The sequence below is a fragment of the Psammomys obesus genome, unplaced genomic scaffold (assembly GCF_907164565.1).
Source record: "Psammomys obesus unplaced genomic scaffold, mPsaObe1.curated_primary_1811, whole genome shotgun sequence".
Lineage (NCBI taxonomy): Eukaryota > Metazoa > Chordata > Mammalia > Rodentia > Muridae > Psammomys > Psammomys obesus.
This window is the reverse complement of record NW_026596091.1, coordinates 15,903,052-15,929,959: the sequence shown is the minus strand read 5'-3', so window position 1 is coordinate 15,929,959 and position 26,908 is coordinate 15,903,052. Positions and strand designations below refer to the sequence as shown.

At 37.3% G+C, this 26,908-nt stretch overlaps 1 protein-coding gene across 5 annotated transcripts in view; it reads right to left on the bottom strand.

Moving 5' to 3' along the window:
• Atp2b1 (ATPase plasma membrane Ca2+ transporting 1) overlaps nucleotides 1–26,908 on the bottom strand; it is a 113,529-nt gene that overhangs the window by 48,657 nt on the left and 37,964 nt on the right. For all 5 annotated transcript variants that reach the window (XM_055628000.1, XM_055628001.1, XM_055627999.1 and 2 more), the window contains one exon: nucleotides 10,134–10,564. In XM_055628000.1, coding sequence (XP_055483975.1) covers nucleotides 10,134–10,341 — 208 coding nt within the window. In that variant the 5' untranslated portion in view covers nucleotides 10,342–10,564. The remainder of the gene's footprint in view (nucleotides 1–10,133; nucleotides 10,565–26,908) is intronic.

The following is a 26,908-nucleotide window of genomic DNA, read 5'->3' as shown; positions in this document are numbered from 1 at the left end:
AGAGCCGAAGAGGCATCAGACTATATTGCTAAAACAAGAAACTAACAGGCAGATCCAAAGTCATCACTGGCCTTGTTGAATGTACCAAAAGAAGACTCCAGAGAATGGTCTCACTGGTAACTGTGATATGGTCACACTAGGGACTTCAAAAAGCCTTGATGACAAGTCAATCAAAACCTTCCAGCACTGTATGTATACTCTGAGATAGTCACCAGGACAAAGACAAGAGACAACTACAGTAATAAAGATGACACTAGATACTGGGAAGTCTGGCTAGTTTGTTTCGTCTCTTGCTTCAATGACCCCATACTGAGGAGGAACAAGGCTGAGTGTTAATCTGTTCTGTGCTGGTCTCCACTATCTAAGAAATGGGTATAAAATTCTTTTAAACTCATATTTAATAAAGATTACCTTTCATTATACAACTTAAAAATTACCATTATAATCACAAAATATAGGTCAAATTTTATCTTTTATTAGCTACAGAAAATGTTTTATGTTAATATTGAAAAGATAAGCCACATAGTTAAAGACAGCAAAAAGAAAAGCTGGTTACTCTAAGGATTTCTGTGATTCTTCTAAATATCATGTACAGTTAAGCAGATGATTCCACCATACAACAATGAAGCTGCTGCAGAATTAGAAGTCCTAGGATGCAGCTTCCATACTGAAGTCTTATGTCATTTTTCCTCTCCGGTAAAGCAGCAGTACTATTTGTTGGAATAACTTAACAAGGTTGTTTTGAAGGAGAAAGCATTAAGTTTGTAAATCATAAATTGCAGGGTAAAGTTTATTAAGTTAAGTAGGGGGAAGACAAGTTACAAATATGGATGCTAGAAGTATCTAGACCATTTGGAACATAAACTTTAATTATAGATGTAATAATCTTGGTATCATGAAGCTAAGACTTTTGTGAGCTGCCTGAAGATATTTACTGATCATCAATCACTACAGACACCAGACACTGTTCTATATCCTGGGAGCCAGTTCTATACCCAAAAGTGTAAATTATATCTTAGAGAGACAAATAGATAAAATTAAGGAATTTAAGGATACCTGCAGTTCAGGGAAGGTGATTTTTAAAAGGCTACCAGAATTCACTCAGTGGACAACATTAGCCTTTCTAACAAACTACCATCTGAATGAGTTTGAACGATGAGGAGTCAGCCACAAGAAGACCAGAACAAAGCATTTTCAATAAGCACGAATAGCAAAAGCCAGAGATCAAAACAAGGTTAGGAATTTAGGAACCAGAAAGCAAGCCACTGTGGGTGCTAGGGTGATAGGGTCCAGTGAACAAGGAGAAAAGAAAGAATAGGTCAAAATGGAAAAACAAAAAAACAGAAGACAAGATTATGGGAGGATATAAAGGAAGAATATTTATTCAGTTTAACTGTGATGAGAACTATGTGAAGGTTTTAAAGCAGGAAAGTGATAAATAATGTGCAATTTAGAAAGGTCACTTACACTGCTATGTTGGAGTGCTCCAGGGAAAAGACCAGTCGAGGGGATGTTGTATAAAGAGACAAAAGTGCTTGATTCTGGGTTTTTAGATGTAGAGACTGAGAAAGACTAACTGCATCTGCCAGGTACCTTGGAAGGAGATCAGACAAGATGAGGAATGATTGGATGTGAGATGAAAGGGAAAGAGAAGAATAAAGAATGGTATCTAGACTTAACTTTTAACCTTTCTTTTTTTTTTTTGGTCCAAGGACTTGAGTGGGGGTGGTTCACCGGAATGTTTGAAGCAGGTGGGTTTAACTGAAAATCACCACTTATGTGTGTGCATGTGAGAGTGGGTAGATGGTGGTTATTTACCAAGATAGGGCAGACTTTGGAAACCACAGGGCTGAATGGAAGGGGGAGAAGGAATTAATATTCTGTTTTGCAGACTTGAGCAAACAAGTGACAATGTCTAGTAAACTGACTGCTAGTCATATTGAGAATTCTCTGCAAAGTTTGAGCCAGACAGTTAGCAACATACCAGGACTCTGGAGACAGCTAGATGAGTGCTTCTTAAAGCCAGAATAAGCAGGAAGATAGGATAAAGTGAAAGATGCACTATGATGCAAAACAAGACAGAATAAAGTATGTTCATGTAGTACTATAGAAGCTTCCATAAGAAGATTATAGTGACACTACAGGAAATGTTCATGGCGTGAGAAGGCTGAAAACGGCCTATTTTCTTTCGTTAGACAAAAGATGGTGACTTTGACAAGCACCTTCCAGCAGCACAGTGTAGAAGAAAGTCTAATCAGAAAGAACTGAATAGATAATGGGAATGAGTGAACAGTAAGTATCCATCATTTTTTTTTTTTTTCTCCAGAAGTGTGATACATTGGGGAGAAATACATCAGTAAAGGTGAGTTTAAGAGTGTATTATTTGGTTTTTTCAAAGATGAGTGACAGATATTAACACAAGTTATTTATGAAAGAAAATGAGATAAATAGGGAAGATGACAGATTGCTATAGAAATAATGAATTTTATTAGTTAAGACCTGTGAAGAGGTAAGGGGGGATGGAATCCAGGCTGAGGATATCAGTGTGACAGAAATCAGGAAGATGCTGTCCATGCAGGAAGAATAGAACTGGCAAGGAAACTATCTGGTTCCAGCTTCTGAATTATAATAGCAACACATTATTATGAATAACTTATCAATAAATGCAATGAAGAATATGCTGAATCCTGTGAGCCTGGCTGATTATAGCATAGTAGCAACCAGTCAAGGTCAAGCACAGGACAGATTTCTAATAGCTCAGTTGCTTTATGAAGAGAAAATACAACCACAACTCATAGAAAGCAGTTTCAAATTTATACACTTGCCCTGTCTGCATCTACTGAGGTGGGGAGTAAAAATGGCCTAAAATTGATCCTATGAACAGATAATATAGAGTAACAGCACTACCTTATACTTGAATGAGAGAGAATAAAAACCAGTTTTATCAAATCACTGTGACACTTGTAAGAAAATATGACAGCTCATTGGTTGATTCTAACTTAGGAAAGGAGTAGGTTTACTGGAGTGTTTGAAGCAGGTAGATACAGTGAAAATCAAGGATAATACATTCCACATACAACTAGGAACTGTGTGACTAGGGATGTACATATGTGTTCATGCACATGATGGTGGGATGGGTGTAGCAGTTAAAGTGAATTTCTTATGTGGGAAAAGAGGACAGACTAAAAAGTATGTGGAAATGTGTTCATGTACATAATTTTTCATTGTTTCAGTTTTGAAGAAGGAGGTAATTCCCTCAAACTTTAAATTCATCTATCTAAAGTCAGACTTAAATACTGATTCCTATATGCTACCATGTGCTAGGCACTGTGGAAAGATACTGAACATACAAGAGATGGGTCAGGCATGATGTCTTTCCCTAGTTCTTGACCTTAAAGATCTCAGTTTGGTAGGGATGACTAACAAACATTCACTTAGACACACCCAGTGTATTAAATATTAGATGGCAGTGGAAGGGAATACTACAGGAATAAGCAAGGAAATTGACTTCAGACTTACATGGGGTGAGGGGATGGGTGGCTGAAGGAATTCTAATATATTCATTTTGGTATCTCAATCATGATACTATCCTTATGGAAGAATAACATATTTTGTCCTTTACATGGTGGTATAGGTGGAGGTATTCTAGAAACCAGTACTAAAAAGACTAGAAACATGAGCTAGCATGACATAATATTTGTAAGAAAACTGAAAAATTCACTGCTTCAAACATTAAGAATCAGGGAATCAACTCAGAAGGTAAGGTAGAGTCAGATCACAAGGAGAGTTCTAGGTTACGTGAGAAGTCTAAAAATCATTCCAAAAACAATGCCAAACAGTATATTGTTGGCTTTAAGGCCAGATGAAAAGACAGGCAGTGTATGAAAGAGACATCAGTTACTACTCTAGCTGAAGTTTTGAAAGACAATACAGTACACCCCACCCACAAGGTTCAGTGAAGGAGACACTGTTGGCAAAAAGAAAGTTGGGAGTTAGAATTCCCAAGGCTTAATGACTACATGAAAATGGGTTAAAAATTTTTACATATAAGTCAAAGCCATTCAATTGTCAACCTTGGATGCAACATGGATAACAGTTTCATCAGGAAGTTTGGAGAGGTTCAGAAAACAGAGCTGGGGATGGGGGAGAATGACAAATTGGGACTTATGCTAAGGCTGTGGGGAATCCTGGGTTGGGACTGCTGACATGGGAACCATCAGCACCCAGATGATGGCATTGCCTCTGAGAGTGTACCAACCACCAGAAGCCCACAGACCGGTAACAGCTCGGGAAAGCACAGGAGGTAAGAACTACTAGCAAGAAAGAGAACTCCAGGAGTATGTTGGGAAGGAAGAAAGGGAGTATTCTGAAAAGGAAAATCTACTGTTGCCTAAATACTAAACTTAGAAGCACAACAGAAAACCAATGACATGCTACTTTAGGCTATGTCAGGTTCAAGTGTGACTTTTAAAATTATAATACACATGCTTCAGATTTTGGGAACTTGCTAAGATGATCTTTTTGTTGTTGTTGTTGTTTTCAAGATGGGGCTTCTCTGTGTATCCTTGGCTGTCCTGGACTCACTTTGTGGACCAGGCTGGCCTCAAACTCACAGAGATCTGCCTGCCTCTGCCTCCCAGAGTGCTGGGATGACAGACATGTGCCACCATGTCCAGCTGCTAAAATGATCTTAAAAAAACTATAAGCAATAAAAACAAGTGACCAAAGCAGACATCAAAAAAAGATTTAATTTTTTACTACAGTGGCAATACATTTCTTAGACAAGGTCATGCAGGATCAACACAGAACTCAAAAGCATAAAACCATGTATGTTAGCACACCAGGGTTGGCTGAACATCTGTGCTTATCTGCAAAGCCAAGCAGAAACCATGGGGCATGAGAGCATTTTTTGTACTAGCTCCTAAGTCAATAGTGATGTATCCCTAGGGAAAAGTCAATTTTCTCAGAGTAAAACACATCACAACATGGACAAGGTCAAAGTACACCAGAACCAGAGACTTACTTCTAGGGAGTGCAAATATAAACTGTCACTTAAAACATGGAAACTAGGCAACCAGTGACAGTGGCTATTGCTCCTATCCTGCTTCCTATCATATACCATGTTTGTTTCTCTTCACTGCCACCTTTCGCTTCCTACGTTGGTTTTATTTTAGCCCCTCTTTTATCTCATTTTTGACAATTACCACTTAAAAAGCTCAGCTTTACTCAACTTCTTCCCTTGATGGTGCACAAAGCCATGACTATTAACTCAGCATCTGCCTTTAATTTTTATTAACTTACTTTTTATACTTTGTTTAGTGCACTACTACACTATATAACAGATACGATACTGACTGGAGCTAGAGGCCTGCATTCCAGAAATCTGCAGCAGAGTCTTCTTTGCCATCCAGTATGAAACATAAGAAAGATAACAGAGTTATAAAATAGAAAAGACATCTGAAGCTAATGTGAAAATTAACTGACCGAGAAATGGGATTTAGAGTATGAATAGTAGTCAATATAGAGAAATGAGATACAAAAGAAAAATAGTTTAAAATAATGTTAAGTGTTAGGATATTATAAACATATTATTCTGGCATAAACCTATACTCTAGAGCTGTGTGGACTGTAAGGATAGGAGCTCTACAAGGACCAAATATATCCGGGCACAGGGTCTTTTCTGAGACTGACAATCAAGGATCATCCATGGATATAACCTAGAACTTCTGCTTGGATGTGGCCCGCGGTAGCTCAGTAACCAAGTACAAAGTAAGGGGAACAAGGACTATTTCTAACAGGATCTCAAGGGCAGGCTCTTTGACCCCCCCACCCCACCGCAGGGAGGAGCAGTCCTGTTAGGCCACAGAGGAGTACTTTGCAGCCAGCCTGAAGATACCTGATAAAACAGGGTCAAATGAAAGGGGAGGAGGTCCTCCCCTATCAGTGGACTTGGAAAAGGGCAGGGAGGAGACCAGGAAGGGAGTGTGCGGTTGGGGAGGGAATGAGGGAGCGGGATACAGCTGGGACACAGAGTTAACAAAATGTAACTAATAAGAAAAATAAAATTAAAAAAAAAAAAAGATACAGCTAAAAATATGACATGCCAAGTCTCAACTTCATTTTACCCTCAACTTTCAATTTCTATCTCCTCAGGAATTATGATGGTTAATCAAAAAGATGGGAAGATTTCATCTGGCCCAAACATGTACAAATGTGGTCAACATATATTTGTAGTACTCTTGAAAGCAGGTTCAAACAGTACCTTTTAAGAGAGCACGTGGTAAGCTGATGGAGCAAATGAGGAAGAAGCTACCTGGATAGGAAGGGCATGCTTTTAAAAGGTACTGAGAACTCAGTAAATGCTTCCCAAAGGGCTCTTGGTTCCCTGCCCCCTCAAGCCACCAAGAGAATGCATTCCTCTGCCACGCATGCTTGCTAATGATTACTGCTTCCATGAAGCCCATAGCCAACAGGCCATGTAATCATGATAACATTTATTAAAACTTGAGTCAAAGAAAACTTTTCCTTTTAGTGTTGATTACTTCAAGTTTTTGTCACTGACTGAAAGTTGACACACAAAACCATTTATCCACCATGTAACTCCAAAAATAAGTCTGTTATTCCACTGGGGGTAAAATTAGGAGACAAGAACAAAGCGGCTCTTTCTCAGTATCTCAACTCTTTTGTAAAGTGTCTGGACTGAAAATTTATAAAAAGCTGTCCTGTTGCCACTTACAAGCTTCCACTCAGGGAGACCACAGCTCAAGTGTGACTCTGGGTAAGCTTTTTTGGGGGAAGGGTGGCATTCTTGCCTATAAAACAGGATAAAGGAGTTTTAAGGATAAAAAGGGTTAATATTTGCAAGAAAGCACTAATAACCAACCTAGCACAAAAAAAAAAGTTATCAAATTTAAGTGTTTCTGTTATTGCTATTCTTAAGAATAGTCTTGAGCTGCTCCTTCAGACATTACACAATCCAACACAGGCACCTCCAGCAGGACTGTTTCCCTTCTCCACTCACTTTTCTCTTAAGCCCAACATACTATCACTGTATATTTCATTTAGTCACTATACATTTAATTTGGTGAACTGTTTATCTCCCTCTTTTGAGAATAAAGTACAGATCATTGCTTTATTCATGGATATACACCCAGGGCCTTAAAAAGTATCTGCCACTTTTAATGTCACTTAATGCCATTTAAAAAGTGACATTAATAAAAGCACTGAAGGGACAGGGTACACCTTTTGTTTCAGCAACAAGGCCCATGTACTTTGAAGAACCATTTCAGTTTTCACTTTTCCTGAATAGCAATTATTTTAACAAAAAGGTGTTTATTAACGGTCTAGACACACCCTGCCTATACAAATGCCAACTGCTTACTTTTGATCTTGATTCACTTATTATGAGTTGGCTGGTTGATCAGTGACAAAAATTTAAGATTTTGGGGTAAAAATTTTCTAGTAAGTGAAGAGTCCTTTGGAAATATTTCTATGAAGTTTGTTGCCATTTTTGTTAGATTTCAGTAACTATAAACACAAATCTAATACTGACAATGGACTGTTTGTAATTTTTTAAAAGAGCATTTCAAAATGACAAATTATTTATATAAACTGTAAAGATCAGTTTAAATAAATTTTAGAAAACATTATAAAGTATTATAAAGAACATGATCAAGAACTTTGCAAAAGAGTACAGGGAATCAAAAAAAAAAAGGGGGGGGTTAATATGACCTGGAGAGGACAGGAATTCCACAAGGACCAAATATCTGGGCACAGGGGTCTTTTATGAGACTGTTTCTCCAAACAAGGACCATGTATGGATGCAACCTAGAACCTCTGCTCAGATGTAGCCCTTGGTAGCTTAGTATCCATGTGGATACACTCATAAGGGGAACAGGGACTGTTTCTGACATGAACTCAATGGTGGGCTCTTTGTGTCCCGCTCCCCACCCCCCAGAGGGAGGAGCAGCCCTACTAGGCCACAGAGGAGGACTTTGCAGCCAGTCCTGAAGACACCTGATAAACCAGTATCAGATGAAAGAGGAGGAGGTCCTCCCCTATCAGTGGACTTGGCAAGGGGCAGGGAGGAGCTGAGGGTGGGAGAGTGGGATTGGGAGGGAAAGAGGGAGCGGGATACACCAGGGATACAAAGTTAACAAACTGTAACTAATATTAAAAAAATAAATAAAAATAAAAACTTTGCAAAACTAAAGATGAAAAAACAGTGTATAATTTCACTTAATGCCCAAAGCGTAAACAATAAAGATAAAATGTTAAATGTTACATCAGTTCTCTAGAGACCACTCACGGCTTCTACCATGTTGTAAAGAGTAAATAATCCCTTCTTCCCAGAATTTACTAGCAGCAAAATTTCCAATTAATTCATTAACTGAATCAAACTCAATGTGAAATACTACTTAAAATAACAAGAAGCTACAGTACAAATTAATGAGCAATCATGCTTATAAAAAATGACAAGACATAGGAAAGGTATATTCAGTAATTAGGAACCAAAGATTCTAGTAACTCATAGCAACAAAATACTAAAAATAAGGTTGGGTGAAGGGCAGTCAATTGTATAAGTGAAACTGAAGCTCAGTATATACATTTTGCAGTACTAGACACCCAATCTATGGATTGTGCATATTAGGCAAGTGCCCTGCTACAGGACAACATCCCTCACCACTCAATATGCCTTTTATGAACAAATGTATGTGACAATGAGGGTTCTCTAATGTTAATATTTCCTATTAATCTTTTGATCATGAAGCATTCATCGGTCAGGTTTAGATGAAATACAGTAAAGTATGTCTCAGCAAAGAAAACTAAGACTCAACAATGAGAAACAGCATATCAATGAATAAATCTAACATGGTAAAACTTAAGTGATCTCAAAGCATGTTTGCACAATGAACAAGCTTCAAGTTTTATCATCTCACTAAGGTGTAACAGGAGGTCTACATTGTTAACAGTCCTGACTTGAAAAGATACAGAAAAATCTTGAGGTACCTCACAGTAAAAGACCTCAAGCAGTGAGATGATGTAATTTTAGGACAGTTGTAAGCTCAGACCCTGAGTTCCTCAACACAGAGAACTCCAAGGGCCTACCTATCATATCAGTCACAAGTACATTCATACGTAATTACACAAATGCTCTTGAAGAACTTTCTGGTCTGATTTAAAATTCCCGAATAATTTTGGAAATTACCTTTTGCTATTACATTAAGCACCGTCACCAGCAGTGATGTTCTAAATATGTTGAGAAAAACAGCTTCCATAATTTCTCTATAACTAGCTTTGGAATGTATATCAATATAAACTTTAAAAAAATGCTAAGCCTACTAAAATAAAACATACTCACTGAACATTTATCCTCATGTCCAGTGCTGTTGCTTAAGATGTCACAAAAGCTGGCATACACTCCTCCAATACTTCTCCCTTCCCCTCTCCATTAACTTCTCTCTTTAAGCATATGATACTAACATACTATACATTCAGTTTAGTTGTTCACTTTCTTCTCAGAAATTTGGGGAAACTTTGTATTCTTAATTTTATGAACAATAAGACTAACTTTGTCAGATCATTTCAAAGGTCATAATATAGCAAAGTCCATACTATAAGACAAGGAATTCATGACAGTAAAGCATTTTCAAACATAGGGCAATTCAACATAATCTGACCACATAAATGTTTACTAAGTGAAAAACTTAGTGTCATCTAATCTTGCATTCAGACCTCGTCAACTGATTATTAAAAGTTTAGATTAAGTCCCATGAGCTAAAACAATTTTGACGGCTACTAGAAGTAAGAACTATTTTAAGCCACAGGCAAAATTAAGGCTAGTGAGCAGTTTATTTCCACTGAATCCCCTGGGGGGTACTGCTCTTAGATCTATTCTCTGTATCTCCAGTGAAGGGCAAACTTGTTATTGTAAACTGGAGCGCTAATGTAGACAAAAGGACAAAATAGTTCTGCTCACCATTCTGTAATGTGCAGGTTAACAGACACTAACCATAGTAATCTTAAAATCATGGAATGATAATGCAGTAGTCAAGACAATATAAGCATGTTTCCATCTGAGCTGATAAACACTGTTCTCTGCACCAATGGTTAAACAATACAATCAGACTAACCTTCATTGGGAGATGTTTTCAACTTGGTGCAAATTCCATAGACATCTCCATAGCATTCCTGTATTTTTCGTAATGCATCTGTGGACCTGAGCTCCATAAGAGCCCGCAGATCTGTGAGCGAAATTCCAAACTCTCCATCATGATTAGCTTCTTTCAAAGAGTTTTTCACACCACTATATGCAACTGAGTTGTTTGCCATGTCGCCCATTACAAGGATAATTTACTAGCAGGAAAATGTTTCTCAAAAGAATGAAAATTTCACTTGATATATTTCCAAGATGAAAATCTTTTAAATATGAAAATCTTCCTTAAACCAAACACTCATTGTACGACTCTATAAAAGAGATTATCAGCAGCAACAATTCCCAGAGAAGTATCTTGACGACTGGCCCATGTCTTGTTTCTTCCTCTCAATCCTGAGATGCACACATCTAAAAGAAAAGATTGAGATGTTAATGGCTCATTCCCACGAGTGTTATGCATGCACGTAAGCACACTTCTTAAATGCCACCAGGTAGCTAAACAAAGTACATTAGTTACAGATATTCGTAAATTACAGTTTTGGATCACAGTGTAACTTCTGAATAAAAATTGTGTATCTAGTCATCAGAACTCAGGATTAAATGAAAATGAACAGCATGACTGAATTTTCTGCTTGTGCATTAGTTCCAACTTAGCTAGTTGCCTTAAAGACATCCTCTCACTTAACTATTAGAATTAACAGTTACTCTATCTAGAACAGTAAGGCCTAGAGAAATTGAATTTTCATCTAACTGCATTTCCTGCCTCACTCCTTGGCTCCCTTGATGTTCCATTGTCCTCTCACTTTCTAAAGCTTTCTTCCATATGGTTTCAATCATGTTGCCACCTCTGGACTTCTATCTACCTAGAGTTGCTTTTTACGCCTTAATCTTTTCTGTTACTTCATTTTCTCACTGCTTCAATTTATCTATGTCACTCTATTTTTAGAACCAAAAATTATAGTAGACCAGGATAGACAATAGAAAGATGAGTATAATAATGAAATATAAAAAATGTAAAAATGAAATAGATAATAAAAGTATGAGCAACAAACAAATACAGTTTTAATTTCTTTACTATACTTTCAAGTCATCTTTTTTTAAAGCACCTAAAATTAACTGTCAATTCTTCATCTAATGTGCCAAAAATTGGATTTATTTTCTTTTTTTAATTAATTATTATTATTATTATTATTTAATAAATTACAACTTACTCATTTTGTATCCTAACAATAGCCCCTCCCTCGTCCCCTCCCAACCCCATCCTCTTTCCCTTTTCTGCTCCCATGTCCCTCCCCCAGTCCACTGATGGGGCAGTCCTCCTCCCTTGCCACCTGACCCTAGCCTGTCAGGTCTCATCAGGATTGGCTGCATTGTCTTTCTCTGTGGCCTAGTAAGACTGTTCCGCCTCAGGGGGAGGTGATCAAAGAGCCAGCCACTGAGCTCATGTCAGAGACAGTACCTGTTACCATTACTAGGGAACCTACTTGGATACTGAGCTGCCATAGGCTACATCTGTGCAGGGCTTCTAGGTTATCTTCATGCACGGTTCTTGGTTGGAGTCTCAGAAAAGACCCTTGGGTCTAGATTTTTTTATTCTGTTGCTCTCCTCCTGGAGCTCCTGTCCCCTCCAGGTCTTTCTATCTCTCCCCTCTTTCATAAGATTCCCTGCACTCTGCCCAAAGGTTGACTATGAGCCTCAGCATCTGCTTTGATACCCTGCTGGGCAGAGTCTTTCAGAGGTCTTCTGTGGTAGGCGCCTGTCTGTTCCCTGTTTTCTCCCTCTTCTGATGTCCATCCCATTTGCCTTTCTGAGTGAGGATTAATCATCTTACCCAGGATCCTCCTTCATGCTTAGCTACTTTAAGAGTTCAGACTTTAGTATGTTTATCCTATATTATATTTCTAATAGCCACTTATAAGTGAAATTATTCCATGTGTGTCTTTCTGCTTCTGGAATACCTCACGCAGGATGATCTTTTCTAGTTCCCACCATTTGCCTACAAATTTCATAATTTCCTTGTTTTTAATTGCTGAGTAGTATTCCATTGTGTAAATGTGCCACAAATTTGGTATCCATTCCTCCATTGAGGGACATCTGGGTTGTTTCCAGGTTCTGGCTATTATGAATAAAGCTGCTATGAATATGGTTGAACAAATGTCCTTGTTGTATACTTGAACATATTTTGGATATATGCCTAGTAGTGATATAGCTGGATCTTGAGGAAGTGCTATTCCTAATTTTCTAACTAAGTGTCAGATTGATTTCTAAAGTGTTTGTACAAATTTACATTCCAACCAGCAATGGAGGAGGGTTCCTCTTTCTCCACATCCTCTCCAGCATGTGTTGTCACTTGAGTTTTTGATCTTAGCCATTCTGATGGATGTAAGGTGAAATCTCAGGGTCATTTTGATTTGCATTTGCCTAATGACTAAAGACGTTGAACATTTAAATGTTTCTCTGCCATTCGATGTTCCTCTATTGAGAATTCTCTGTTTAGCTCTGTACCCCATTTTTAAATTGGATTACTTGTTTTGTTGCTGTTTAACTTCTTGAGTTCTTTATATATTCTAGATATTAGCCCTCTGTCAGATATAGGGCTGGTGAAGATCCTTTCCCAGTCTGTAGGCTGTTGTTTTGTTCTGATGACACTGTCCTTTGCTTTACAGAAGTTTAAAAATTGCATTTATAATATTCCCTGATAACTACACCCTTCCATGATTATCATTATCCTAATTATCTGGATTTGAATGCATATCATCTTTGATTACATCCTTAACTGTTTCAGTCACTGAGTCTGGTTAAGTCTTCCTATAATAATTTTATTATATCATATCATATATTATATTTATTTATATATATTTATATATTATCTATTTATATTTTATATATTTATATATTATATATTTATACATATATATTTTATTATTATTATTTATAATAATATCTCCTGCATTCAATCCCTTGCATATTTTGCCACTGGTTTTGGTTTTTCAAGACAGGGTTTCTCTGTGTAACATAGGCTCCCCACTCCCACGTTGCCCTGGACCAGGATGGCCTGGAAGAGAGATCCATCTGCCTCTGCCTCCTGAGTGCCAGAATTAAAGGCATGCTCCATCATACCCACCTCACTGCACTGTTTTTAAAGGCATTCAAGATCAAGCTTCAGTTAACTGAATCAATCTTGCTGCCTGTTAAGCAATCTAACAACTAAAATATTTAATAAAATGTTTGGCAATGGAAAAAGATCCTGGCAAGTACAATTACTTTTCATCTATGAAATTACTAGAAGGGTGTATGTATACCCTGGTGTGTGGTCCACATACTTCAGCAATCATCAAAGTCAAATGGAGGGTTGCTTATAAAAACAACCTGCTGAGACCTATATCTCAAGACTGTTAAGTTCAGTAAATTAAGCATGTACCCAAAAAATATAGGTGCTATCTGTCTGTTCAGGGAACATTCTGACAACTATTGGAATAAAAGCTGGTTGGAAAAGCTAGGCACTTATACCAGCTGTGCTGAGGATGGCTGGCTAAATTTGCAAGAGCATATAGTGATAGATTCTATACGGCATTTTCTTATACTACCTTCTTCCTCTTGCTTCATAAACCCTACACTTGCCCAATCACTGCCATTTTATTCATCTCCTAGGTCAAATCCTATCTACTCATACCAATTATTAGAATAACCAACTTAAAAAAAAAAAAAAGGGAGAGTGTAGTTGTTTGATAACCTTCAGTTTCCATACTCAAATCTGCTGGCTAGAATACTATATTAGCCATAATATAGATTATTTATTCTAAAAGATGAAGTTAAGATTCTTGCCTATGTTGTGACAAGGGTATGTGTTCATCTAAATCCTGGCCTGCTACCCCCATGAAAGTGATGGTCTGCCTGAGGTATTTTCAACATACAGGCTTCTTAACCTTTCTGCTTTTTTTTCTTTTTTTAAGGAATGACATAGCTGTACATCCTATGTATTCTAGACTGAAATTTAATAAGGAGAATTACAAGTTATAAAGAAAGCCACTGCTGTTTAAAGTGACTGGAATAAAGGAAAAGTGCCACTCTGGGTGCAACATTAGAATATCATTGTGGTTATACAAAATCATCTTCCTTTTGGTGTTAATCAGTAGCAACATTATTATTCTTATTTTTTGAGTTACACACACACACACACACACACACGCACACACACACACACACGCACACACACACACTAATTTCAGCTATGACCCTACTCCCCCTTCCCCGCACTACCTTCTGGTATCCCCCCTCCTGTTCCTCTGTATCCTTTCTCTCACCCCAGTGGCTACTGACTCTATCAGGAAAAAAAATTATGCCCTTTCCACTGCGGTAGCTGTTAGCAGTACTAGCTCTCACAGCCTCGCAGACATCCCCACATCCATGGTGAAAAGTCAGAGAGACCTATCTTGTACAACTGTTCACAGCTGCTGTGTTTTCATGGTTGCAATGGCAATGTCATTATCTAGATGGCAGTGCTTTATGACACTCTTCCTCATCTTCTGGCTCTTAAATTCCTTCCACTCTTTTTGTAATGCTTTTAGTGTGTGATTATGTGTGTATATTATTGATATAGATGTTCCATTTAAGGCTGAATGTTATTTTCTGCACTCTGACCATATATGAGGCATGTCCCTGCATTAACTGTTACCTCTGCAAAAAAGGAACCACTTTCTGCCCTAGGCTAAGAGCTGCCCTAGTCTACGAAGGGCAGACTGCTAAGCATCTTCATTTATGGAAGCAATGGTGGCACTTACAATTTTTATTCTTAGGTACCAATATTTGTCTTTTCTCTGTACAGATTTAAATAAGATAAAAGAATGTTATTCATTGGATGCTCTTTAAGAAAAGGGATAATAATTGAGCTAGGAGTTGAAGGGACATGCCATGCTCATTACCCTAACATCATGGCCTCCACTAAATTTTCACATTATTAGGTCACAATGGACATTCCTGTTGGTCAAAAAGCAGTCAAATATTACCAAATGAAATGATTTATATAATCAAATCAATACTAAGCAGAAACTGTTGTGGATTTTTGTTGTCACCTCAACAGCCTTCCCCCTGTGCTTACTAAACCCGAACTTGGTTCCACTGAAAACCATTTCCCCATGTTCTCCCCACTTCAGAAATGTGAATGAGACCTGAGTAGACTGACAATAAGTCTTCTGCTCTGCCTCTGTGTTACCCTACCAGCTTGGTTCTTCTTTCTGAATTTAAATCTGAGAGAACCATAACAGGAGAGCCAACAGGGAAGGCGTGTAAGAACAGATGATGGATAGGGGCACACATGGATGAACATGGCACTCCCAGGACATCGTTTACGGCCCTGCTTTAAATAATGAGTAAACTCTGTCCTGTCCTTGATTTTTTTCAACAATTTATCAAGAACTTGATCTTAGAAGTTGAGTTTCTATTACTGGATGACCACAGAGCTTTGGTTGAGTACATGATTATGTTCAGTTTCACTACACTAAATAAACAGTTTGAGAAAAGGCTATTCAGGAGGACTGAAATGCAAAACACTCACTCTCCAAAGTAAACTACCTAAATTACCAATGGTCCACAAATTACATATCAGGCTGCTTTTTCCTTCTAGATTATCTATTACCTCCTTCTGTTGTTTTCTTCATTAATTCATTCACCTAAGTGAGTGATTGGCAAAAATGCCAATGGCAAAAATAAAGACTTCTTTATTTGTTAGCCTTAAAGTTACAGTCATATAAGTGACAAATTATTTTGGTTTCAAATAGAATACAACAGAAACTGGATCATCTATTTTGATTCTCTTTGTTCTTCAAAAAAAAAAAATTCACCTTTAATTTTAAAAACTTAAGAACAACAAACAGACAAACAAAACCCAACAACCTGAAGTGGAAGCTGAGACCTCAGAAAAGATGATGTCTCAGAAAGCACACAACACACTCTATTTAGGGTACGTAGCCCATATAATTTATCTCAGAATAAATGACACTTCTGATTAAACCACGATTGGTAGTCTGGGGTTTTGTAGAAATAGACAGCTGTAACCTGGCACAGGGCAAAACTAGCTATAATCTTCAAATGGGGAAATAAAATGGATTCTTCCCACACATAAGCTTTCCTACGAATGGGAAGAGACACAAAAGAACACAACAGGCGATTGTGAAGCCCACCAGCTAAGTGAAGTGCAGAGACAGCGCTGTTAGGGACACAATCTCAATTCCTTCTTCCCCACTGTAAACCGACTTAAAGAACATGGGGGAGGTTTTACAAAAGCTAACTAGATGCAATGAAGGTAGTCCGAGATTTTAAGAACCATTTACACAAACTAAAATAAATACAGAAGAGCTAAGAAACTTATGAAATTAAATATGGAGTCATATAAAATATTCTTGGAAATGATTTCAATACATACACTAACATGAGATTCCTGTAGCCGAAACAGGAAACACGTGCTGAAATAAGAACATCAGCAACAAGACCACCTTTTAAATGGGCTTCCTAACCCTTAGCATGATTCTATATGCATGCTAGTGAGTTGAAGATGTGAAAGCTGTGTTTATTCAATCTTTTCTTTTAGGGGAATTTTTTTATCTTAATTTTTTTTATTAATTACACTTTGTTTATTCAATCTTTAGAGCGTTATTCAATCTTTAGAGCTTGGTAATCAACATATATGTTAGATAACAAGATCAGGATCCAAACAGACAGATGGGAAAGAGCCTAAATTTAATTGATACACATATATGATCATCCTATATTTAATTCAAAACATAACTTTACAAATATATATAAGAATGCACCAACATATATGAAAGACAAAGCCCAATTTATTAAAGCTAAATATGTGTTAACTTGTATTGATCAGAATTATCATGTCAACAGTGTCAAGCTTAATCACATAATCACCAATTTTCTGGAGTAACATATTTTGTAAAATGAATTAAAGCATAATATTAACAATAAGCAAGCTCTAAAGAGTGTTCACTTCGTTAATTAACAGCCATGAAGGAAAGAGTCATACAGTCTAAGAAATATGGAAGATAAAATCCAATTTCCTATTTTACAGATAGTGAAGCCAAGCATGCTTGATCACCAATCATAAAAATGCAAGTATTAAACACTGAATCATTAAAACAAGAGCAAATGACTAACACTGAAATCAGGGTACACTTCCTAACAACATGCTATGTGAAGGTCTACCTGCCATCCAGTGAATGACTGCCACCACACTCTAAATTTAACAATTAGATAGATCAAAGAACCCAAAAATAGTTTGGGATTACAGCTTCTCACAAAAGAATGTGTAAAGAGAACTCTATCTTTTTACCACCCTCCTTCTTTCTCAGCATGTGTGGAATACTCATGTACACATGTCTTAGCATAAAATCAAGTCTATTTCCTTTGTGCCCTGACAGGCAGTTAAGAGAATCGCAACCTCTGCAACTGTTTCTCATGGTAGCCAGCATTTTATCCATAGCTGCTCTGTAAGCTAGAGAACCAACTTGATACAGCCAGTCTTCCTCAATTACACTCAAGTCAGTGTGAACCTGAATCCCAGCCCCTTAGAGGGGCTTCCTAATGTTGCGCCTTTAATACAGTTCCTCATGTTGTGGTGACCTGCAATCACAAAATTATTTTTATTGCTACTTCATAACTGTAATTTTGCTACTGTTATGCTTCGTAATATAAATTATCTGTTCTATAATGGTCTATAGACAACTCCTGTGAAAGGGTTATTCAATGCCTAGGGAGTCGTGACCCACAAGTTGAGAACCACTGCCTTAAAGGGTCCCTTGAGGGATGGGTAATTACTCCATGTTAGACAAGACTGATAGCTACTATACTGAAAAATTACCAAAAAAAAGAAGACACACTCTATGCTATCTTTTTGTCCCAGTAAGACAATCTACAACCCTTCACGCTACTTCCACAGCTACTTCTGCGTTAGGTTAGCACAAAAACACTTTCACCAGATTCCTCTCCTAAAATCTGAAATCTTTCAACAACTGAAATATTTTTTTTCAATATTTACTGCCAACTATTAGATATAAATGTAACCATGGAAACAGCGTGTGGTCTGATACTAGTTTCAGAGAATACGTATTTTAAAATCATGAATGGTCAGAAACTTCCTTTACAAATTACAGTACATCCAAGTTATTTCATTAAATCAAGTAATCAAATAGGAAAACAAGAATCAAATTTAATATTACTGAGAACTCCTGTTTTATATTTTTCAAAGGACTTAAAGAAAACAGTCATATAAAAGAAGACAAAGTTTCCCATAGCTTGGAGAAGTTAATTCGTATTAAATGAATGTACGTGTACACAGAGAGAGAGAGAGAAATTTACCAAGCAGGATCTCATTTATATAGAAATCATCTAGCAGAAAACCAACACTGTTCACAGTGCCTGATTAATCAATCCCAAAAGATCTGTGACCATCATTCTCTCTCCCCTCAGTAATTTACATCTCTTCCAGAAGACTATTCCAGGCAGAGGCTTGGTACTGTAGAAGTAGTTGCAGCTGTGTCAAGTTGTAAGCCGAACATGAACGCTTCAGCAAGTGTGTGGCAGTAGGTGGGGGCAGATTATTCGAACAGAAGAGAACCTAACCTGCTCTCTTGTCACAGCTTTACAGCTGTAATGATCTCAGTTACCTGTCTGTATCTTTCCCAATGAATTGTGACCTCAGGATAGGATCTGTCCTATTGATTTTTAACGCTCATCTGTGTCTGAGATATAGTGAGGGTTCGATGTTTATTTTGTAGAAATCCTGTTGGTTTGTGCCTTGAAGCAATAATCTATTTGAAAAAGCAGCTCTGCAACAAATAGCAATTCAAATAACAGAACAACAAAAACCCTACAACATGTTTACAATATATGCTAAGTACATTATGATTTCTGAGAAAGTTAGCATCTAAGGAGTTTTCAAGCCATCATGGTACTAAAGATGTATCATTTTTATTTCCCTTTCAATCCTTTTAGACAATAGAAATTAAAAGGTACTCCAGGCTGTGCATGATGACACATGCCTTTAATCCCAGCAATGGGGAAGCAGAGGCGCGAGTAAACCAGTAAGTTCAAGACCAACCTGGTCTACACAGTAAGGCTACATAATGAGACAAATACGCATGCATGCACGGATACATACATAATACATTTTAGAGAGTCTCAAATGAATTATACACTGCTAGTGCCAATGGTTTTGAACAATGTTCCTTGATCTTTGAAAGCAGGCCAAACAACAATTTTGAGCTTTAGTATTTCATAAAGCCTGGAGGATATGGCATGTTTATTTGAGGAATAAATTGTTAAGGTTAATAATTTCAAATAAAAATATATCAAATCAGTACAGGAATTAACTTAGCAAGTGCTCCTAAGAAACAAAGATATATGTTGGGCAGTGGTGCTGCAAACCTTTAATCCCAGTACTTGGAGGCAGAGACAGGCAGATCTCTTGTCAGTTCCAGGCCAATCTGGTCTACAGAGTGAGTTCCAGGACAACCAGGGCTACAGAAAGAAACCCTGTCTCAAAAAAACAAAAACAGTAACAACAAAACCACAAACCACAGAAAATCATAAAGCAAGCAACCAACCACCCAACATATCCAAGCCAAAGATAAAAAATTGAAGGCCATTTAATCAAATCCTCAACTCAAGATAGCTACAATGCTTTAAAATATGCTGTTCCTATTTACCTTCCCCCTCTCTCTCTCTAATCAACGTATTCCATTCCAGCTTCTCCTGTGCTAGAGAAGCCACTTTCTAGGTGACCAGTGATTCCCATGTTTCTGAGCTTAAGGAGCACACATGGTCCTTGCTTGACATCCTGGCCACTTCTGCTACTCTTCACCACTCTCCACTCTTGAAGTTCTGCTGTTTTAATTCTCTACTACTGTACTCTAGTTCCCACCACAATATCATCTCTGGTTGCGTGTCTTCACTTTCCATAGCTTCCTCTGCTTCTCTGAACAACTGTCAGGGGAATCAGCAGGGCAGGGTTGGTTGATATGGTTAGCTGTTTTTATCTAGTTTAGTCACAGAAAATGAGGTTGGCTCTTAGATAATAAAAAATTATTTGCAAGTGCAACTTCAAGGCTTTTGTTTGTTTTTCTCTTATTTCAGAATTTCACGATTAAATTAAAATACACATATCTGATTCAGAGAAAGTGTGAAAAAATCATTTTCTTTATCTCCCTACCCAGTGCAACTTTTACTCTCATTAACTTTTAATCTATAAAAGTGTATGCCAGCTTAAATCAAAGCAGGGGTATAAACTGGCCATTTAAACACATTTCTGGGCTTTTGATAACTGCCACTTCCAGCACAAACTACTTGTTCGTGACAACACAGCACTTAAGAAGAGTGTATGATAAAAATTTTAATGTCCGTGATCCAAAGCACAGATATCTTGACAATAACTAAAGAACTTGTTTGCCTTATGGTCAGGTAAGTTGATAGAATTTTATCCAGTGTATTGGTGAAACCCACATCTCTAATCATGCAGGGATATACCTACAGAATTAACAAACCATGATAAATTTTAATGTTGATCGCTACGTACTGCAGACCTGTGTTTCTTAGTGCCTATTAGAAATGCTTGTAAGGCTCTTAAAATGAGCATCACTGGGCCCCACCTCAAAAATTTCTTCTATTGATACAGTGCACAGTGTGAGAGTGTACATTTCCAACTTCTGGGATAGTGGGGATACTGAGCTTGCTGTCTCTCTGGTATAACACTATTCTAGGAGACTGTGACCTGAACTTTGATGCATAAACTAACTGTTGGATGTCCACTTGATCCAAAAGTTTCTGGACAAAATAGGCAAATTACTCACGATTCTGCATTATGCTATTCTTAATTTGCATAGTTTAAAGCAAACTATCTTTTAAAACTATTTTATGAGCTGGTACTTTGAACAGTTTTGGTTTTAATACCAAGCACATTGATATTTTTCTATTTAAGTCTCATGTTTCACAAATACTGTGAATACTTTTTTTTTTCAAATTAAAAATGTTTAAACACCATTGATTTTTAACAAACTTAACAAAATGCACTAATTTAGACACCTACCTTCTAGTCACACCTCTAAGATAAACTATACTTTGTTTTTTCCTATTCTATTGTTCTAAATCATCTTAAATCTTTCATTTTTAAGATTCTTGGTTGGAGGGGCTTTTGAAAAGCTCCAAAATAAAGTTAATTTTATGTAATCTGTGCAATTTACCAAATATAAGAATATACTATAGCTCCAGTTAAATATGAGAACCAAATGTTCTATCATTTCCTAGTCTCTCTGGTGTTGAAATTTTCAGCTATAGTCAAGGAAGAGATTTCTATATTAAAACAGTGTTTTTTTCCCTTCTGTTCAGGAGCTAAGAGGCAACATGAACACTTGAATGTCACACCAGCTGCTCCACCGGCCTACTCAGTTCTTAAGAGCTTCTATCCTGTCAATTCACAAGAACCTACACTTAAATGCTTAAGGAAACAGGATGCTCATTATGTCACTGAGCAGGCTCACAAAAATAAAGTTGGCAATACTGAGGGAGGCTAACTCCTTTCTGTAAATTAACATGAGCTTTCTGTTTTATTAACTGAAAAGTCTGTATTTCAAAGATTTAGCCCAGTATTTCAAACTCAACAAAAAACTAAGAGGAGGAGACATTTCCCTCACGTCTTCATTTTTTTTTTTTTTTTTTTTTTTTTATGTAGTTGGACTGTAGATGGTCTTCTGCAATTCCCAGCTATAGACACTGTTAAGGAGCTTAAGAAATCAATACCTGCTTTCATGCTAGTTCAAGTAGTCTGGCTGAAAATATAAGCTTTATTTTAAGAAGATAATAGGCAACACTGGATTTATGGTTAACTCAATAAAGTACAAAGAACCTGGGTAGTAGGAATGTAACTTAATCCATCACATCACCAATGATCCTCTAAGCTATTCCTATATTTTCAATCTTTCTCCTTTAAATTGCCCCCACACCCCAACTCCCACATTCCTGACCTTCACTTTGGTTTGTATTCTGACTGCTACTGAAGGCCAGTGCCACCCATTAAAGTTATCGCCTAGAGTAGTTCTATTCTCAGATTTCCTCTCTGGTACTTTTCTCGTCAGTCTTACCATATCCTGCCACACATTCTGACTTCTAAGGCCACCAGACTCTTTAGCAATACTTGCTTCCCTCAAAAGCTAACTTTCCAGTGTCTTTATGCATTCTCTGATCCTCCTACTATACCCATCTGGTTAATTAGAGACCCCTTGAAAAAGACAAACCATCTGGTTAAGCAATATTGAAAAAAGGCATGTTTAACTAATTGAGGACAGGGGTGAAAGAGGGCGCGAGCACATGTGCATGTTGACAAGGTCTCACTATGTATCTCTAGGTTGCCTACAACTTGGTATGTACACTAGACTAGCTTCAACTTGATGTAATTCTCTTGTTTCTGCCTTTAGCTTGCTTGCAATCCCATGCCCACTGGAAAACAATTAAAACAGTTCTTAAGGCTACACATAGTGGTGCACAACTTTAATTCCAACACTCAGGAGGCAGGGGATGCAGAGGTAGTCCAACTGTTGTGAGTTCAAGGTCCATTTGGTCTATATAGCAAGTTCTAGGCCAGCCTGGGCTGCATAAGACCTTGTTTTTAAAGAAAAAAAGAGAGGGAGAAAGAGAGAAAGAAAGAAAGCGAGAGAGAGAGAAAGAGAGAGAATGAAAGAAAGAAAGAACCCCCCAAACCCCACCCCTACAAAAAAGTTTTGGTTCATTAATAACTTATATGTCTCAGTAATAAACAGCTGACTGACATACCTTAGCTTCCCCGAATATTCCTATTCTGATTTCAAGATTTTCTTACATTATTTGCACTCCTGAAATAAGACTCTGTTTCCTTAATTGCCACTGCAAGCCAGCATCTCAATGTCTTTTTCTGTTAGGTCTCTCACTCAGCCTTGCCAATATTCACATACATTCTACTCCATAAAAGACCACCTCTTTCTCTTCCCTTAAAAAACAAGCTATCCTGTTTCATCTCCTTCTACCACACCTACTAAAAACATCTGTCCTCAATGCAACTTCATCCCTGTTTCTCACCTTCAGATTGGCAACTGGATCCATCCTTGAGTCCACATACTACTGAGATGACATTACAATGACTAATGATCTCAGGTTGCCTTTCTCTATGGAGCTGTCTAATTATACAGTGTTCCTCTCTTCTATTCAGTGTATCACTTAGTTCTCATAGGTCTCTAACCAATTCACTGGCCTTTTAACTCTTTACAACATCCTTAATGAGGGCATCCCCTGGATCTACTTGCAGGACTCTCTTGGCAACTCATACAACATCATGGCCTAATTCTACCACCTTGTTCTCTTGCTCCAGGTTACCTTACAGCTGTCACCACTTAAGCATTTTGCAGTACTTCTAGTGAAATCATCAATATTAAACTTAACACTGCCACACTCTAAACTGTCTTCTCCTCAAGTTCCTATTAGTCCCAAAGACACCTGAATAAATCACAAGTCCAAGGCTCTGACCTCAAGTTCAGTCTCTATAAAGGAAAAAGACAAGTATATAAGCAAGTACAAACATTTAACAAGGACACACACACACACAGTGAACAGGCGAAGGACAAAATATTAAATAATTGTATGACTTTAAGAATGACTTCAGGTTTCAGAATATACTTCACCTGGACCAGAAGATGAAAGCAGTCTGACGTCTCCAAGTATAGGACAAAAAGGAGATAGCACAAGAAATAGCTGGTCTTGTGATAAAAGCATTATTTCTATCTCCAAAGAGTTTCACAGAAATTAATCTTCTCTCCTAAAATACAACCTAAGCTTCCATAACTGAAAGCTAAACAAAAGCAGCACTCACATAAATAAGTAAATAAATGAATACATAAATAAATAAAGGGCTTGGGAGATGGCTTAGCAGTTAAAAGCTCTTGCATTTCTTTTAGAGGACCAGAGTTCAGTTCCCAGGATCTACAAAGGCCACATAAAACTGCCTGTGACTCTAGTTCCAGGGAATCTTACAGCTTCTGGTCTACGTGTGCATACACACTTACGTATGCTTACACACACACACACACACACACACACACACACACTCTAAAAGTTAAAGTTAACAGAGAACCAATGATGAAGCAGGTAAACTTCAAATTTGCAGCCTCTGTGATTCTATTAATAAGACAAGTGAAATCATTTTATAAGACTAAAGATATTTATGCCATGTTTTGAAAAGGCTAGAAACAAGTTTAACTTGCTTTCTAAGCATTCTAGAAAGTAAGTTGAAAGAACCCAGAACATGAGAATTACTTTTAAGACAGTGACGAAAACTGGGAGGCATCTAGATTATGAGCATTAACCCCTCCAAAGATCTTCAAGAGACTAACGAAGTATTAGAGGTTTCTGACTGTCACACTGCTGAATACTCCCTTGTGAAAGGCGGCCCATTCCTTTTCCATTAATTGGCTTTTCTTTGAAGGGACACTTCCAATGCCTCCCAACTCCAAACTGAAAGCACGGAAGCTATCCATTTATGTGTTTCTGTTGTCTTTCTGGGCTTCTGTAACACATTTAGCAAGTACCACAATCTCTTGTGCAGATCGCCTTCTTCCTTATTAAACCCCAAGAAAGGTCTGAAAGCAGGATGGTCATTCATTTCTGTATCTCCTAGTGACCATTCCAGGAACAGTACTTTGTCTACAGAAACTGTTCAATACTGGGTAATTAAGCTGAGCTGGGACATATGTGGCAACACCATTAAAGACAGCATGGTCCTTTATGAAGGAAGGCTCATTCAGGTGCCAGCAAGACAAACTTAGTTTCACAGAAGCCAGAATTCTTTCAGCACTCACAATGACATATGGTCAGCAGTTAATCAGAGCAGGAATGACATTTAGTCCATAGCTTCTTAGACTCTATGTCATACTTTTTTGAACAGGCAGAGTGACCTTCCTAATTTTTAAAATTATGAGCAAATTGCTAATTTTAACTCTCTAGACTCAGCTTGCTGTTAGAGCTAGCTAGCACTGACACATGATAATAAGCACTCACTGAACTGTAGCTATTGTGATGGTTTTGACCAGCAACAAAATACTTTAGTTCTCTGTCATACTTATATCTAAATTAACCCTGTATTGTAGAGTACATAGAATATACATTTATTAAATAGACAAATATGTTAATTTTGGTATTTGAAGGTAATATCATTCATATAGTGACTCCAAATAAAATTTAAAAATTTCAAAAAGCTGAAGAATTTTATAAGAACTAATATCCAAACTAGTTTGGTCCATATTTGAAAGACTAGTATAATGGTCATCTAAAGGGAGAAAAGTTTTCTTCCTATGATTAAAACCAGATATTTAAATTATTAGATGTTTAAGATTTTTGGAAAAATCATTAAAGAAAACTAAGACACAAACTTGGAAAACTTTTTTTGCATAATATTTAGGAAGAAAACAGACATATATATGTACCCAACAATTATAACCAACCCAGAATTCAAGCACTATAAAGAGACAAGAACTGGCAAACATGAAGATGTGAGCAGCTAACTTCCAAATTACTTTCTAAATAATAAAAAAAGAGTAAATATATTTAAGGATAAATAGTAAGCACACTTCCCTAATGTTTTAAATGTCATTTGTACAACAGAAAGAAGTGCTGTTTTTTTCAACTACTCAGCATTCTGATTGTAATCCACCATCGGTTTACTAAAATGCCAAGTGCAACGACATAAATGTGCTAATTTTATATCTTTTGGCCACTTTAATGAATAATGGGCAGTAAGTACTAACATCTTCAATATACTTATGAATACACAGAGTATACTATATGTTTAATGCCAGCCTGAGCACGTAAAGAAAGAAATGGTACAATACACATGAGACACATGGCCTCCAGAAAAACCTTCTTAGAATCTGAACACAGGAAACCAATTATAAACGTCCAGGCCTTTTTAGGGAAGAAGAAGAGAAAGCTTCAGACTTCACCTGACTTAGTCTGCTTTGATGGAAACGTCTAGGAGGAATTAAAATGTAAATGCTTTTATTAGGTCAAGCCGAATGACAGTGCCATTTCTGTAGATGAAACCAGTAAAACGTTTGCAATTTCCTAAGGGTCAATAAACCCAGTGTATGAGCTGAGCAAAAAGAAAGAACACTTAAAGCAAACATCCTAAAAAGAGTAAAACAGAGGCCATGATTCAAGATCTATGATTAGACAGACTGAAAAAAAAAATTTATTTAACTCAAAGGAGGGGCATTACACAGGGAGAAAACAGGCTGGTCAATCACAGCAAAGCAAAGCAAACTTGAGAAGGAAAGCCCAGACTTTGTCATTCAGTGTGAGAGTTCTCTAAGCACTAAGCACATGGTGAGGTTAGTACTGTCTGTGCCACAGATAGAAGGAAGTGAATCACTAACAGTAGTTACCAGAATTAAAGAGTACACCTAAGCAGATACTGTGCTATGGTACACTGTATGGATCTTGCTATGTAATCCTACCAAGCCCCAAGAATAAGATATGACATCATACATTCTAACGTGATACTTGTTCTTGACTAACTTCCTGCTTCTTTGTCTATGTAACCTGTCTAGTGGGGAGAATATCCAAGATTGGAGAGTTTCTAATGATAGCCATAAAAAAAAAAAAAAAAAGAAAGAAAGAAAGAAAGAAAGAAAGAAAGAAAGAAAGAAAGAAAGAAAGAAAGAAAGAAAGAAAGA